General features: G+C 60.4%; 1 protein-coding gene across 1 annotated transcript in view; it reads left to right on the top strand.

Moving 5' to 3' along the window:
• Positions 1-268: 268 nt before the first annotated feature.
• Positions 269-15,525, top strand: part of ASIC4 (acid sensing ion channel subunit family member 4) — a 24,826-nt gene continuing 9,569 nt past the window's right edge. The window contains exons 1-2 of the mRNA XM_081813538.1: positions 269-1,649; positions 2,644-3,526. Of these exons, the coding sequence (XP_081669664.1) occupies positions 2,945-3,526 (582 nt within the window). The 5' untranslated portion in view covers positions 269-1,649; positions 2,644-2,944. The remainder of the gene's footprint in view (positions 1,650-2,643; positions 3,527-15,525) is intronic.

The following is a 15,525-nucleotide window of genomic DNA, read 5'->3' as shown; positions in this document are numbered from 1 at the left end:
GGAGGGGATGGGGGGAGTTTGGGCGCAGGGCTGGGGGTGGGGGTGGGGAAGAAGCTGGGCCGGGCCCCAGGGACCAGCTGGGCAATGAGCCGGGGAAGCAGCCGGGAGGCTAAATGAGGGAGATTATCACCCAACTGCAGCCGGGCAGAGAGGGAGGCAAGCAGGGAAGCGGGGAGAGGGAGGGGGGAAAAGGACAGGGGGCCAGAGGGGAAGGGGGTGTAGGGGGACAGGGGGGCAGAGGAGACAGAAGAGACTGGAGGGTGAGGTGCAGGATGGGCGGAGGGGATGTGAGAGGGGGCTCCCACCAAGCATAACTGGATTCCTAGGGGTCTGGGAGACTGGGTGATGGGAACCTGGGGACAATTGGAGACAGCTGACTGTGGGGCAGTGGGGGGTGGCGTGAGTGCAGTGAACTCCTGTTCCAGTTCCGAGTGGCCTGGAACTCCCCTCTCCACCCACCCCCCAACTTCATTCCTTCAGAGGCTTCGTACCATGCCCTCTGGAGGAAAGAAGGTGTGATTTGGGCTGATGATGGAGGCCAGTATATTAGGGGAGTAGGACCCCGTGATCCCAGTGGATCTCAGGGCAATTTAGGGACATGCGTTGAGTCCAGGGTAGCACCGAGTGCTGGGGAGAGCTCGGGGGGCAGCTCCCCGCTTTCTTGGCAGAGCCCCAGACTGAAGTAACCTTAAAAAAGCAATTAAATCACCTTTTAAAAAAAACCCAGTAAAGAAAAATCAATACTAGGAGAAAGGGGGGTAGGCTGGGGGAGGAGGAGGTGGGGCGGAAGCACTAAAGGGTCTGGGAGTCTAGCAGGGAGGGCGGAGCATGGCAGGGGGCTGCCCGGGTAGGGGGCACTGTCTGTGGTCACTTGGAGGCTCTGAGGGCTAACTCAGCGGCTGCTTCCCGTGCCTTTCCCGCTTTTTCCCTCTGGGATGCTGCCGGCCCTAGCCCTGACCCCAGGGGCCTCCTCTTCCCAGCTGGGGGGAGACTGCTTGTGCGGGAAGCCCAGCCGTAGGGGCACCCCCCCAGAAGCTACTTTGAAGAGAGGCTGGGGACCACCCCAGCAGAGTGCCACACGTGGCCGGGGCTCGGGGCTGGTGGGCTCCATGCTGGGGTGACCGGTGACTGATGAGGCCTGACCTGGCCTCGCAGCCAAGGTGGGCAGTGACATATTCCCTGCTCCCCAGGGTAGCCGCCCCTAGGCCCCTCCTCTGGGTCCAGGCGGGGGCTGTGACTGGCGGGGCAGTCCTGATGCAGGGGAGGGGTGGCCTCTGGGCAGCGGGTGGACCTGGGGCTCTAATCCCCAGCAGCTGCCGTTTCCCTCAGATCGATTCCCTTCTCACTTTTTTTTCAGCTGCTGGTTCCGCGGCTCAGATCGATGGAGCCACCTCCCCCGCCCCTCCGAGCTTCCTCTCCCTGCTGCTCATTAGCGCCCCAATTAATCAGCCCCCCCTTTCATCTGGGGGACAAGTGCTTCCTCCCCAGGGAGGGCTCACGTTCTCACACGGGACCCCCCCCCCGGCCCAGAACACAAGCTGCTCACTGTGACCACTCCACCCTGGGAGCACCAAGGCATTTCCTCCTGGGCTGCCAACTGGGGACCCACCCCTGCCTGTGAGAACAACCCACGTGCCTGCTTCCCCTCCGTAAGCCAGCAGCCAGGCCAGGGCTCCCCTGCCCTACGGTCTGGCCACCCTCTTCTTCTGCTTCTGCTTCTGCTTCTGGGATAGTACTCCCTCCCATTCAAGCCCGCACATTTCTCCTCCCTCCCAAATCCCCATTTGGGCTCTTCCTCTCCCTCCATTCCATACCCTCTCCCCCACCCATCCTACCTGGTCTCTGCTCCCTGGCTTGTTCACCCCACACACTCCCCCCACCCCCAGCCTGGCTTGGCAAGGGATTTGAGAAACGTTTGGATTAGCCAAGTGGCCATAGATGTGCAAGCCAGCCAGGGCGTCCTGTCTCAGACCCACGAGTGACTGAGTTTGGGGGGACGGGAGGGGGCGGCCAGCATCCCAGGGCAGGCGGGGGCATGGTGGGTGTTGAAGTTGGGAGCAAAGCTCCAGGGAAGCCAAGCATCTTGGTGGAGTCACCGTTGTCCCCTTGTCTGTCTTGCCTGCCCTCCTCTGCCCTCCCCTCCCTCATTCAAACAAGTGGCTCTCCCAAGGAGTTTCTGGAAGCCGCTGTGAGTGAGGTAGTGGGGGCAGGTGGTGGCTGGGTGCTGGAGTCAGGAGTCAGGGAGGTGGGGGGTGGAGTTGGCTGACCCGAAAAGTGGCGGAACGAGCCGAGGCCTCTGGGTGCAGATGTCTTCTCTGAGTGGCCTGGGAGTGCGGCCCTCTGGGGACCCCACGAGTGCCTAGGCTGTAGCAAGAGTTTGGGGGGGCAGCCCGACGAGGTCTGGGGCAGGGGCCCGGGGATCCCTGTCCTGGGCCCCGGGGGGTGGGGTGGGGGTGTGGGGGGGCTGCCCCCCGCCCCTGGCCTGGCTCCTGCTGCCAGAGGCGCCGGTGAAGCGCTGTTGACATGTCCTGAATTATTAAGCACGGGGTGGGCTCCGGAGCACATGCTGAGCGGCGCGGCTGGGGCTGCGCGGCGTGGCGGAGCGGCGCTCGCTCACTCCCTCGCTCGCTCGCTCGCTCGCAGGGACACACGCAGGGGCTGACAGCTGTGCTGGTGCTGATAAGGAAGCCACAAGGAGCCGATCGAGGAGCGAGACAAGCAGCAGCTGAGGCAGCGGCGGCAGGGCTGAGGAGCTGCTGGGAGTGGGAGTGACTCCCCCACCTCGGGCCCCCACCCCGTCCCTGTCCTCCTCCTGCTTGCCCTGAGTTTCGAAGAGCGGCCACTGCCACCGCCGCCACTCGGGAGGGCACTGGGGGGGGGCCCAGTGGCCAGGGAGGGACAGGGGCAGGGAGGCTCCGGCCACAGTCCCAGCAGCCGGGGACAGATGCCGATCGAGATTGTGTGCAAAATCAAATTTGCAGAGGAGGATGCGAAACCCAAGGAGAAGGAGGCAGGGGATGAGCAAAGCCTCCTGGGGGCTGCACAGGGGACAGCAGCCCCCCGGGACCTGGCCACCTTTGCCAGCACCAGCACTCTGCACGGCCTGGGCCGGGCCTGTGGCCCGGGGCCCCACGGACTGCGCAGAACCCTGTGGGCACTGGCCCTCCTCACCTCGCTGGCCGCCTTTCTGTACCAGGCTGCCGGCCTGGCCCGGGGCTACCTGACCCGGCCTCACCTGGTGGCAATGGACCCTGCCGCCCCAGCCCCAGTGGCGGGCTTCCCGGCGGTCACCCTCTGCAACATCAACCGCTTCCGGCACTCGGCCCTCAGCGACGCCGACATCTTCCACCTGGCCAACCTGACAGGGCTGCCCCCCAAAGACCGGGACGGGCACCGCGCCGCTGGCCTGCGCTACCCGGAGCCTGACATGGTAGACATCCTCAACCGCACTGGCCACCAGCTTGCCGACATGCTCAAGAGCTGCAACTTCAGTGGGCATCACTGTTCCGCCAGCAACTTCTCCGTGGTGAGTCCTGCCAGCTGGCGTGCCCGGCCTGGGGTGGCCAGAGGCTGGCGGCGGGGGGCGGGGGGGGCGGCGAGGAGGGGGGCTGCATAGGGGCATCCTCCGTAGGGCTTCCCTTCCTTCCGCCACCAGAGGCTGGCCTCGTGTCTCCCCCGAGCCTGGGTGTTGCCTTCGGGCTTCCTGGCCACGGAGCAGAGGATGCTCCTCGGGGCTTACCCTGCTGCTGCGGCTGCTCCTCTTCTTGGCTCTGCTGCTGGTGCAGTGCCCAGGTCTGGGGCCAGTGGGCCTGGAGTGGGCCCGGGGTGTCCCGGAAGCCGGGCAGCTTGCGGGGAAGGGATGCACGGGGCCAAGGCAGGAGCAACTGACCCCCACTTATCTGTTGTTCCCTTTTCCTTTTGTGGCTACTGGATTCTTCTCCCCACTGGATGAGGGTGATGGGAAGAGGGTGTCTGGGGGGCTCCAGCAAAGAGAGGGACTCAGGGCTGCCTCCTGGGGAGCTGGCCCGACCGGCAGGCTGGAAGAAACGGTCTTGATCTTCGGGTACACTGGGTGCCAGTGTCTCTTCTCTGTCTCCGTGTCTCTCATACACACCCCCTTTCACAGACTCTCTCACACATCCCTCTTTCATGCAGCCCCTCCAGCTTCTCCCGCTCGCCCTCCCTCCGTTTCCTGGGTCTTGCTGTTCCCTTGCCCGGCTCTGGCTCTTACACTGAGAATCACTCATTCACTCTTGTGTGCACGGCTCACCCTCGCTGCGACCCAGCACACGCGCGCACACACACACACACACACACACACCCCTGCTGCTGGGGACAGTTTCCTGCACTGCCTCTCGCATACTCAGTGTGCCTGTCACTACACTCACGAGCACACCTGCACACCCACACACCCAGAGCTCCTCATCCCCATGCCCACATCCCAGATCTCACTTAGCTGCTGAGGACAGGGCCACACTGTGGATGCCATCCCCTCTCCTGATGCTCCCCCCGCCCCGTCTACCTCAATCCCTGCTCCCCACGTGGGGACTGCTGGTGCCATGTCTCACATGTGTGTGAGCACAGACACACACACTCTCATTGGGATCGGCGTGTCGGTTCGGGCTGCCCTCCCATAGTCAGGTGTGAGCATGGGGGGCGTGTCTCGGGTGCGGGCTGTCTGTCTGTCGGTGCTCCATTCACCCACAGTCACGGGGTATCTATTACCCCCGGTGCTTGGGATGCCTGTCCCCAGCCCACAGTTGACTCCCAGCGTTGTGTACATGTGTGTGTTTGCAGCCTTGTCACCACTGCCCAGTGCGTGTGCAAATACGTGGCATCAACATGGTGCCCACTCCAGCCAGCCTCCAGTGGCCTGCCCCAGAGATGGGAGCGGGAGTGGGGGGCTTGCCTTCCTCCAGCCCAGCTGCCCCCGGCCCAGGTTCCCATTCACTCACTGCCTCAGCATCGGCAGGAAACATGCCCCTAGTAGGCCTACTATGGCTCCTCTCACCACCACCCATGCCTGCAGCCGCTGGGTCCTCCTGCCACGGGATGCGGGCGCAGTTGGGTAGGAATGGAGGAAGGGACAGGAAGGAGGGATAGTGCTGGTTTGGGGGGCGCTGGGCTTTTGTGTGGCTTACACACCCTCTTCTAGGAAAAAATCATTGCTCCCAAACCCAGGACTGCAGGAGTCCCCAAGGAGGAGGTGAGGTGTTGAGAGTGTGCATGTGGCCTTTGGGGTCCCTGGGGCCCCTCTGTCTGACATCCTCACCCCTCAAAGTTGGGGGGGCAGACAGAGCCCATTCTCAGCAGGTGCTGTGGGGGCAGAAATCAATGGGAGCTTTGTGTCCCTGAGCGGGAGTTTGCATCTCAGGCCCCAGTTGGGGGTAAAAAGGAAAGGGGAAGTGTGTTGAAACCTCAATGGGAAGGAGGGGAGGAGGGAGGAGGGAGAGATGGGTAAGGTGAGGGAAGCAGGGGTTTCCTGCCTGGCTCTAGGAAAGGAAGAGGTGCTTGGAGGTTATGGGAACAGGGAGTCTCTCAGAATCCTGAGGATGGCTAAAGAGGAGGATGGACATCCCGCAGGCCTTTTCATACTCTGGGGCTGCAGAGAGGAGGCTGAGGAGGGTAGGCGAAGTTTGTGGGTTTCAGCTTTGGGGTTGCGGCATGCCCGAGAAGAGCGGAGGGGCAAAGCAAGCACTGAGGGACAGGAATTCCCCTTTGGATCCTGCTTTCTGTGTCCCCCACCCAGTCTAGACGCCATACCCTTCTGCCCACACCCCGTCCCCCATTTGCTGAGCGTAACTCTCCCTTGGACCTCGCCTTCTAGGGTTGAGTCTGCTACAAATACAACGGGGTCTGGGATTATTGGCTGGGATGGCAATCCATGAACTGTGGCAGTGGACAAGATGGGGGTGTCTTGTGGGGCAAGATTGGAGAAGAGGTAGGAGATGAAGACATGAGGTCTCTACTGAGCACAGGAGGTCCACAATGGCCCTCTGGTAAGAACATGGAGCTCATGCTGGGGATCAGTGGTAGGGAGACGGGTACAGACACCAGGTGGCGAGGAACCTGCCCGGGCACAGGTGGTAAGATGGTCAGTAACAGTGACAGGCTTTGGGTAAGGGGCTGCGATGTGTTTTCTGTTGCTTTCCCTGTTTCCTCCTTCCCACTCCCCACTCTGCTGTGACCTTTCCTCCAGAATCCAAGTTAATAAATGTCACATTTTCCAGCCTATTTTTACTCCGGGTAATGCGCCCTCCCCCAGTCCCCTAAGCTGCTTCTCCTGCCTCTTTTACCACTGCAGTTGCTTCCCCCCCACGCTCCCTGATACCCCCTCACTGACTCCCAGTCACTCACCCAGTCAACATGGAGCTCGGCGTGCTGGCTCTGTGCCTGCTAGGTGGCGTGGGGGAGAACAAAGGAGGGAAGCCCCAGTCCCCAGTCCCTGTCCTCAAGCAGCCTACACTCTTGCGGTGGAGCAGAGACAGGGACGCTCAGAAGCTTAACCAACCATGCAAGAGTTAACCAGCCATGCAAGCGATGTCATGAGGTGCCAGGATTAATTGCCAAAAGAGGTACATGAAGAGTAAGAGCCTGAGTTCAGAGAGAGAGAGAGAGAGAGGCCACTCTGGGCTGAAGAGGGCTGGAAAGGTTCAAGGCATGAGGCAGGTCTGGGGAGTCTGGAGAGAAAGGGAGAGATGGGGGAGATGCTCTTGGCCCCACCCATGCTCCCCTCCACCCAGCTCCCCTGGGGCCCTTCTCCTCCTCTTCTCCTCTCCTCCTCCCCTCCCCCTCCTTACTCAGTCTCATCCCCACCCACCCACTCCCACCTCACCTCCTGCTCTCACCACCTATATGTTCTCTCCCTTCCTCCCAATTCCCACCACCATCTGCTCCCCCCCACCCTGGTGCTCCAAGCCCCATCCATACTTTCCCCATTGCGGCTCGCTCTCAGCTTGCCCACTTACTAGAAGGCAGAAATCACTCTTTCTCCCTAGGCTTCATTTCTTTAGCTGTAAAATGCAAGGGTGGCTCTAAAATTCAGCATCTCCTCTCAGCCCGGGAGTGTATGGTGGGGTGGTCAAGTGTGTGGTTTCCGGAGCCAGACCAGCTGGATTTGAACCTCAGTTCTCCCCTTCAAGCTGTGTGGCCTTGGAGAAGTCAAAAAGCTTCCATGAGCCGCGGTTTCTATACTCAGTAAATACAGTAGTAGAACCTAAAAAATTCGGGCAGTTGTAAGGATGAAAAAGATGGCTGCAAAGAACTTAGCGCGCTGCCTGGCGGTGCGTGTGTCTCTGGAAGCGTCTGCTCTCTCACCTGACTGCTGCTGTTTCTGACCCCTGTGTCGGCAGCTTTGCTGCTGGCCATCACCCGGCCTTTCCCGTCTCGACCCTCAGGTCCAGACCCTCCCCTACACTATTACAGCATTGCCCTGCGACCCACCCCTCCCAAATATCCATGCACGCATGCATGTGTGCACACACACTCTCCAGATCAGTGCTCTCCCACCAGACATCTCTGGGATGGGGGGAAGGTTCTGGATCTGCGCAGTCCAGTAGGGTAGTCACCGGCCACACTGGCTATCGAGCATCTGACGGGGGATTGGTGTGACAGGGAAAATGAATGGCCAGTTCAAACAGTCACATGTGGCTAGTGGCAACCATATTGGACAGTGTAGTTCTTGGTGGTCCGAGGAACGAGGGTCAGACTGCCAGAATGGGCAGGGCTAGGACTTCCAACTGGGGTCCAAGGATGTGAGGTGGTGGCTGTGGGCTCTGGTTGGAAGTGCCGCCATCTCCAATCTGGGCTGAGGTTAGGGTCTGTGTCTGGGGACATTGAGGTGTCTGGAAACACCACATGAGCAAATAGACCTTTTTCCCCAGGTGCAGGACATGACCTCGGTCTTTTCTCTTCCATTCTATTGTCTGGAAAATTGAGGGATGGGGAAGGTGGAGAGTCCTTGAGGAGGCAGGGGTAGGACCTGGCCCCTCTCTGTGGGGTTGTCAGGGGTCCAGGCAGTCCCTGGGCGGGCAGGGGACCAGGGACCCGTGGGCACTTCATGGCCCCATCCCCTCTTGGCTCTCAGACTTCCCTCCCCCTCCCAGCCTTCCTTCCCCACTCGCTGGTGACTGCCGTGACTATTAATCACTCGCCCTGTTCTCTTCCTCTCTACTAATCAGGCACAATTAGACAAGGCCTCTTCCAGCTGGGCAGTCCCCCTCCCTGCCCTCCTCCCTCCTCTCCCAGCCCCACCCCAGCTGCCAGCCAGGACAGCTCTGAGGCAGGGGGAGCAGCAAGCGGGGAGGCCCTCTAGCACTCCCTGGCTCCCCCATGCCAGATCCTCGGCAGTCCCCTGCCTTCCATCCCAGCTGCCTCCTGAGCCTGTCCCCCTCCCTGGTGTGGTCAGGCCAGTACTGATCATCTCTGCCCCACCTCCTTGGTTGTGGGGGGGCTACCCCGAGAACATGCCAACTCCATACCTTTGCTGCTGGCTCCAGAGGGGCTGAGGGCTGCCCCTTATCCCCTTGACTCAAGAAGGGACGGGCTTCCCATTGAGGTTGGTCCAGGCAGACAAGCTTACCTCTTATCCTCACCCTCTGTCCAGCCCTCTGTCCCCATCTGCTCCTGTCCTCTCCTGAGGCATGAATCTTGAGAACATTTAGTTCACCATCTAGTTCAGGGTTGATCCTGTCTTTAGGAGCCAGGCAGGTCAGGTCGGGGAGGGCACACAGCAGGGAAGGGTGGGGTCTGAGCAAAACTGAAGCTCACTCATCCCTGAGGGGAGCAGCTTGCTCCTCAGCCCCAGCTAACTAGGGCCCTATGGTCAGGGATGCCCAGTGGTGTGTGTGTGTGTGCGCGCGTGCGTGTGTTGGGGGTGTTGTCCAGGGAAGCCCAAGTCTTGATCATTTTAATAAAAATGTTCCTGATTTAAAAAAATACTCCAAGGGCTACCTACGACTCCGGGATTGCAGAACCCGGTGTTTGCTCTCCCCCGCTCCTGCCCAGTCTGGCTGCTTCCCGTTGGCCAGTGGAGTTGGTGGGGGGGGGGGGGGTGGATCTGAGTAGTATGGCCAAGCATCCAAGGGCAGGGGCTGTTATTGTTACAGAGGACCGGTCTGCAAGGGCAGCGGGGAGGGCCAGGAGGGACGTGCCCCACCCGGCCCCACTCAGCAGCCCTGTGGCCTCTTCATTAATCAGGAATCAGCCCCGAGCTGGGCTCATTATCAGCTCAGCTTCTTGTGGCACTGCCGGAAGATGCTGATTAGCATTTGAAGAAATGGCCCCAGTAACACCCTCTTGTCCTCCCTCTTTCTCCCCTACCCGTGCTCCCTCCGGGATCTCCACCCCTACCCTTCTGCTTCCCGGGAGGAATCTGCTCCCTCTTGTGGCTGGCAGCAGGGCCTCTGCCAGGCCGACTCGTGGAGGCAGAAAGGATCAGGGATGGGCCGCAGGGAGGCAGGAGCATCCCGGGGAGCACTCGGAGTGCTGAGCTTCAGGGCTGCTCAGGCTGAGGCCCCTGAGTCAGTGGGTCCCACTGGGCGGGAGTAAATGCTGGGTGGGGACAGGGTGGCCGGGAGAGATGGACAGGCACCCTGGGACAGAGGGGGTGGCTACAGCCGGCACCGAGGCCGGAGACCTGATGGTTAGGGTCTTGGAGCCATCCAGAGGAATGGGGGTGGGAAGGCGGGAGGAGGACAGAGACCCGCAGGGTGGAGACAAGAAGGTTCAGAGTGCTGTGTGTTTCCAGAAAGAGAGTGGGGGTGCGGGGGGGGGGGGAAGTGTTTGCGCTACTTGTCCTGGCTCCCGAGCCGGGGGCCGGCAGCGCTGGAAATCCAACCTACCCCCCCCCACCCATGTTCCCCATGCCCTTGGGACACCCGTTTGGGATTGGAGGGGGAGCAGTTCCAGAGACAGGCATGGGCTGCAGCAGGCGAGGCAGCAGCGAGAGAGTTCAGAGAGGAGCCACGGGATGATTAAGGGGAAATGGAGGATTGATTTAGGAGGAAAGATTAAAGGAGCTAAATCCGTGGCGCTTGGCTCAGCGGTGACTAAGCGTGGACAGGATAATAGCTTACAAATGTGTGAAAGGTGTAAATACCAAACGGGGGGAGGGGAGGCGGCTCGGCGGGCCTGGGGAGCGGGGACCGGGGCTGCTCAGGCCCCCAGGCGGTACTGGAGACCCTCTGGGCGACTGCCCGTTAGGGCTGGCCCCTCTCCAGTGGCGGGGCGAGGCGGGGCGGAGGGTGGGGTGGGGACGGGGTGTTGGGGAGCCCCAGGTTCCAAACAGGGGTTCCGTTTCTGGGGCGCAGCTCCGCGAGCCTGGTGCTGGCCTCCACGTCCCCACTCCCGCCCCGCAGGGGATCTGAGGTCGCGGGTTCAAATCCCATCGGAGTCGGTGTGCGCCCCTCGGCCCCAAGGCCTTTCCCGCCGCTCGCGAGCCCGCCGGCTGCCCCTCGCAGAGCTGCCTCCTCGGGCCCCCGCCCCGCCGGCCGGGCTCGCGCCCCCTCGGCCCTCCCCGGGCGCGGCGGGCGGCGGGCGGCGGTGTCTCCCTCCGCGGAGGGAGTGCGGAGGTCACTTTGCCGAGGAGCCGGGAGCCGGGGGAATGCAAATGAGGCCAACCCAGGGAGGAGAGCCGAGGCGCCCGGAGGAGACGGGAGGGAGGGCGCTCGGGCGCGGTGATGGATGCCTGCCCAGCGGGAGGGAGGAGGGGGCGGCGGGGAGCGCGCGGCGGTGGGTGCGGCCCCCTGGGTGCGTGCGGGTGGGCCGGGCCTGGACGCCCGGGTGCGGTGCTGGGGGTGGGGGGCGCACCCCCACCCACCCGCCGCCGCCGCCGCCGCCGCCGCCACGCTCTGGGTCTCGGCCCCGGAGCTCCCGCCCGGCCGCGGGTCTGTGTTCCGCCGTGCCAACACAACTCTAACGAATAACTTTGCATCGAGGGGCCGCAATGTCAGCGAAGGGCTTCGCTACCAATTAAAAATATTCCCGCCTGGAAAAATGACTTTCTAGGGTTTAAGGCCTAAGTGGTCGCTACCCGGGAACAGGTTTGCCTGTTTACCTGCGTGCCGGGGGCCCCGCGCCTCACCTCTCCTGTGGAAACGCGGCGCACGCCTGGAATAATCGCGTTCGGCTACGGGCCCCAAGCTCTCCGGGCTCCTAGCTCGAGCTCAGCCTGGAGTCACGCGGCCTCGGCCGTTGCCTACTTCCCTTCCACCACAGCTCACACATTTACATTTGAACAAACACTGCTCGGATTTGGAGCGGGAGCGCTTCAACCTTGGGGAGGAAGTCGCTCTGCAAAGCCCCTGGGTGGCTGTGGGGGTGTGGTAGGGGAGGCCAGGCCTGCTCGGGAGGTGGGCGTCCTCCTCTGTCTCCGCTGTGTGGCACGATCGCTCCCTTCTCGCGGGGGTGAGTGGGCTTGCTCTGCAAAGATTTCCTCCCCAACCCAACTCCAGCTCTTGTCCCACCGTCAGAGGACTTGTGCTGGTCTCCCCATCACAGCAATAATCACAACTAGTAACGATCTGCCTATACCTGTGGTTGCCGGGTCTGTTTTGTTCCCCACTGCTGTTCACCTGCCTCTTAGTGTAGGCGGCTCAATAAACACGTTTTGAATGAATGAATCCCTCTGCAGTCAGACAGCAAAGGCCCTCAGGGCTGAGACCGTCTGTTTGGTTCTCTGAACCATCCCCAGCGCCATCCCCTGTGCCCGACACAGGGCACAGGCTCAAAGAACAGTGCTGGGACATGACTGTTGTGTGAGCACCTGCCATCTCTTGAGCACCTACTATTGGCGGGCGCTGTGCCCGTGTGTATCATCACACACTAGGTTCAAGCACAGACTCGGGCACCAGACTGCCCAGCACCTGCTGTGCTGTGTGATGTCACCCTGGCAGGCCCCTACCCTCTTTGGGCCTCTATTATCTTGTCTATAAAATGGGGATAAGTCACCCCCTGTATAGGGTTTCTGTGAGGATTAGGGCGTTAATTTATGTTAAGTGCTTAGGTCCATGCTTGGCAGAGAGTAAGCACTAAATAAATGTTAGATGTTGCAATTACTCATGTAGATTATCTCTTTCCTCATGACACCTCTGAAGGGCGCCTATTATTATTATTCCCATTTTACAGGTTAAATGACTGAACCCGAATGCCACAGACAGTGAAGGCGGGGCCCAGGTGTGAACCAGGGTGAGCTGCAGGCTTGTTGGCTGGGTGCTGCTTCCCAGCCAGTAGGAGAGCCGTTTCTCAGCGCTGGGGGGTTTCCACGCTGACAGATTGCTGAGAGACGCTTTACCAAGGTGCATGCTGCCCTGAGAATGGGACCAGTGGGAATCCAAGATCAAAATGCTGCACCATGTCAAGTATACGTCAATATGAGAAAGAAAGAGAGAGAGAGAGAGAGAAAAGAGCTGCACCATTTGGCAAGAAGCTCCATTCACAAATCCACACCCCACACCACCGCCCGCTGCCTTCCTTGAGCACCCTACCACGCATCACTCCGAACTTCTCTCTCATCCTCACGACTAACTTTAGGAGGAGAAATTACCACTTCCCTTTAACAGATGAGCAACCCTAGGCTCAGCGAGATTAAATCTTGCCCACACACCCAAGGTGGTTTGTCCGAGGCTGGTGGCAGAGCCAGGATTTGAACCCTGTTCTGTAGGACTCCGAAATATGTGCCCCTTTCCCCAAGTTAAGAAGCTGTGTTATGTGTATCCATTTCCAGCACCACCTCCAATGGTCCATCTCTGCCCCAGGTTCTTAGCTGTCTCTACAACACTCTTCTTGCTAACGTTGAGGCCTCGGGTATATGATTTCACTTTGCAGATGCCTTTTAGCTCCACTCCTTACAATCACCCCGTGAAATAAGTCAGGCAAGAATTTCTATTCCCACTTGACAGATGAGGAAACAGGTCAAGAGAAGTCAATAAATCACTTTATTAGCCAAGGTTACACAGGCCGTCTGTGGTGATGCTGAGGCTGGCACCAGGGTCTACTGACTCCCCGGGGGGGTCAGAGAAGAGTGTTGGGCCAGTGGGGGAGAGGGACTGGACTCTAGTTCTGAATTTGCCCCGTCTTCCTCTGTGCCCTTGGATATGTACCTTGCCTCCCCTAGGCTTCTGCTTTGGTCTTTATAGGACCAGCACAGACACCCCAGGTGTCTTGAGTTGGTGCTTTCTTCCTACCCAGGTGAGGATAGAGATGCAGGAGGTTTTGAAGTTGTTCAAGAGTTGTTCAACCTGCTGTGTTAGTCACAGTCCAAGACCAGAGAAGATGCGTCCCCTTCCACCACCGGCCCCCTGTAGACTCCAGGGCACTTTAGCGTTAAGGGGAGTTCATTCCAGGGGCCTGTGAAAGGCCTGGGGCTGGACCACATCAGGGGAGGGCTAATGGAATATGTGGGGGATGAAGCTACTGTGGAAAAGCGGGGGGGTGGAGGTGCCAGGGCCTTAGCGGAGGCAGGGTGCCCAGAAGGTGGTGAAGATAAAAGCCCAGGCCGCAGATTAGCTCCGGGATTAGCCCAGCCTCTGCTGCTCTGGGCTGCTTCTTATCTCCTGGCGGCCCAGGGCCCTCTCCCCCACAGCTCTGAGCCCTGGCCCTGCTAATTGCCTATTAACCCTGTGGGCTCCAGTGGGCTCCATGACTGCAGGGAGGATGAGGGGTGGGGAGGGCTGGGGGGTGCATGCAAGCCAGCCAGCCAAGGAGAGCTTTGCGGGGAAATCGGAGCTGTGGATAGATGGAACCCAAGGGGCTGAGAGGAGCCACTGCTCAGAGTAGAGAGCTCTGGACAGATTTCTCCCAAGCTCTGATGTCGGTGGGGGGGCAGGGAGAAGGAGGGAAGCACACCTAGGGAGGGGTTCCTGGCTTGACAGGGGCAGTTTCAGGCCCAGGGAAAAGTCTAGTAGGACAAGAGACAGAGACTGGACACCTAGGCTAAGGATAAACAGGATGCAGATGCTGAGGTCGAAGGAACAGAGAAAATGGGGGCAGCCAGGCCAGTGGGAGAGGAAATGGAGGCTAGGGTGACAGACAGGCCGAAAGAAGGCGATGGACAGAGAAACAGAAGCCGGATGGGTAGTTTCTCAGACGCTGAGGACAGCCAGGCCAGGAGAAGAGAGAACGGCCTTGAGACACAGACCAAGATCAGGGGACAGAGACTAGGGAGGCAAACCCAGGCCAGGGTCTGGGCCAAGAAAGGGTAAAGCTCTCTGAGAGGGACAGGTAGGGGGCTGGCCAGAAAAAGGTCATGGAGGGGCGCCTGGGTGGCTCAGTCGTTAAGCGTCTGCCTTCGGCTCAGGTCATGATCCTGGGGTCCTGGGATCGAGCCCCGCATCGGGCTCCCTGCTCGGTGGGGAGCCTGCTTCTCCCTCTGCCTCTGCTGCTCCCCCTGCTTGTGCTCTCTGTCTCTCTGACAAATAAATAAATAAAAGCTTAAAAAAGAAAGAAAGAAAGAAAGACAAAGGTCATGGAGGGGGTCCAAGGGTCCCCACGCAGCACAGACAGACTCCCGTCTAGAAGCTGTTCAGCCTGGGAAGCCATGCGCTTAGCCTCGGATCAGGAAGGTGGACCTGGGAGCTGAGGCAGAGAGCAAAGGGGGTGGGGGGCAGACCAAAGGAAGAGGTGGGGGTCTGAGATGGGAACAGGGCCCAAAGGCGTTGATGGTGGGTCATTTGGAGACAGACCCTCAGCCCATGAAGGCACATTGTGGCCCTGCACCTGCCCCTCTCCGTTGCTGGGCCCCGGACACACCCTCCTTCGGGGCCTGTCCATGCGGAAGGGAGCAGTGACCAGCCTGGGGGACCTTGAGGCGGAGCTGCCGTGCTGTCTCCATGGAAGAGGCCGGGGGCTGTGCCGCCACCAGACTTCTGCCACTTAGGAGCTGGCAGCTCCCCCCGCCGCTACTGCCTGGCCCGGGGACTGTCTCCGGGGCAACGCTCTGCTCTGCTCAGCAGTCGGGCCTGACCTGGGCCGTGCAGGTGGCCCTGCCAATCTGGCCTGCCCGTTCCCTGCAGGGTACAGCCAGCAGTCCCAGAGCTCCTCCCCCATCTGTCACTGCTGTTCTGCACTACCGCCTCAAGGTCAGGGGGCCAAGAAGCCCCCCCCCCTTCCCCCCCGGCCAAGTCACTGTAGTCAAAACCTTCCTGGTTCCCTCTGCCCTGCACGGGGCTGGGCTCCAGGTCACACAGCATGTGTCTGTATGAACACGTTGGAAGTATCAGGAAGGGAGGCTGGCCGAGCCCCATCCAGGGCAGGAGCCTACCAGAGTCTTGTAGTCACTGAATGCCTACCGGGTCTTTATAAGCACTAACTCTGCTTTGGTGTTGGGCTCGGTTGTGTTTGAATCTCTGTCGTCATTTCCTTGCTGTGAGCCCTTAGCCAAGTCACTTTCCCTTTCTGAGCTTCTTCACCATTAAATGGGGGCAACAATACTTTCCTCGTGTGGTTTTCTGGAAAGTTCGAAGGAGAAAATAAATCAAAAGCACCATAGCACCGGGCCTTTGGAAGGACTTGCCTGCAACTCCTTCC

Source organism: Leptonychotes weddellii, chromosome 3 (genome assembly GCF_054177405.1).
Source record: "Leptonychotes weddellii isolate Sample4059 chromosome 3, ASM5417740v2, whole genome shotgun sequence".
NCBI lineage: Eukaryota > Metazoa > Chordata > Mammalia > Carnivora > Phocidae > Leptonychotes > Leptonychotes weddellii.
The sequence above is the reverse complement of the archived record's forward strand: the minus strand, read 5'-3'. Positions and strand labels throughout refer to the sequence as shown.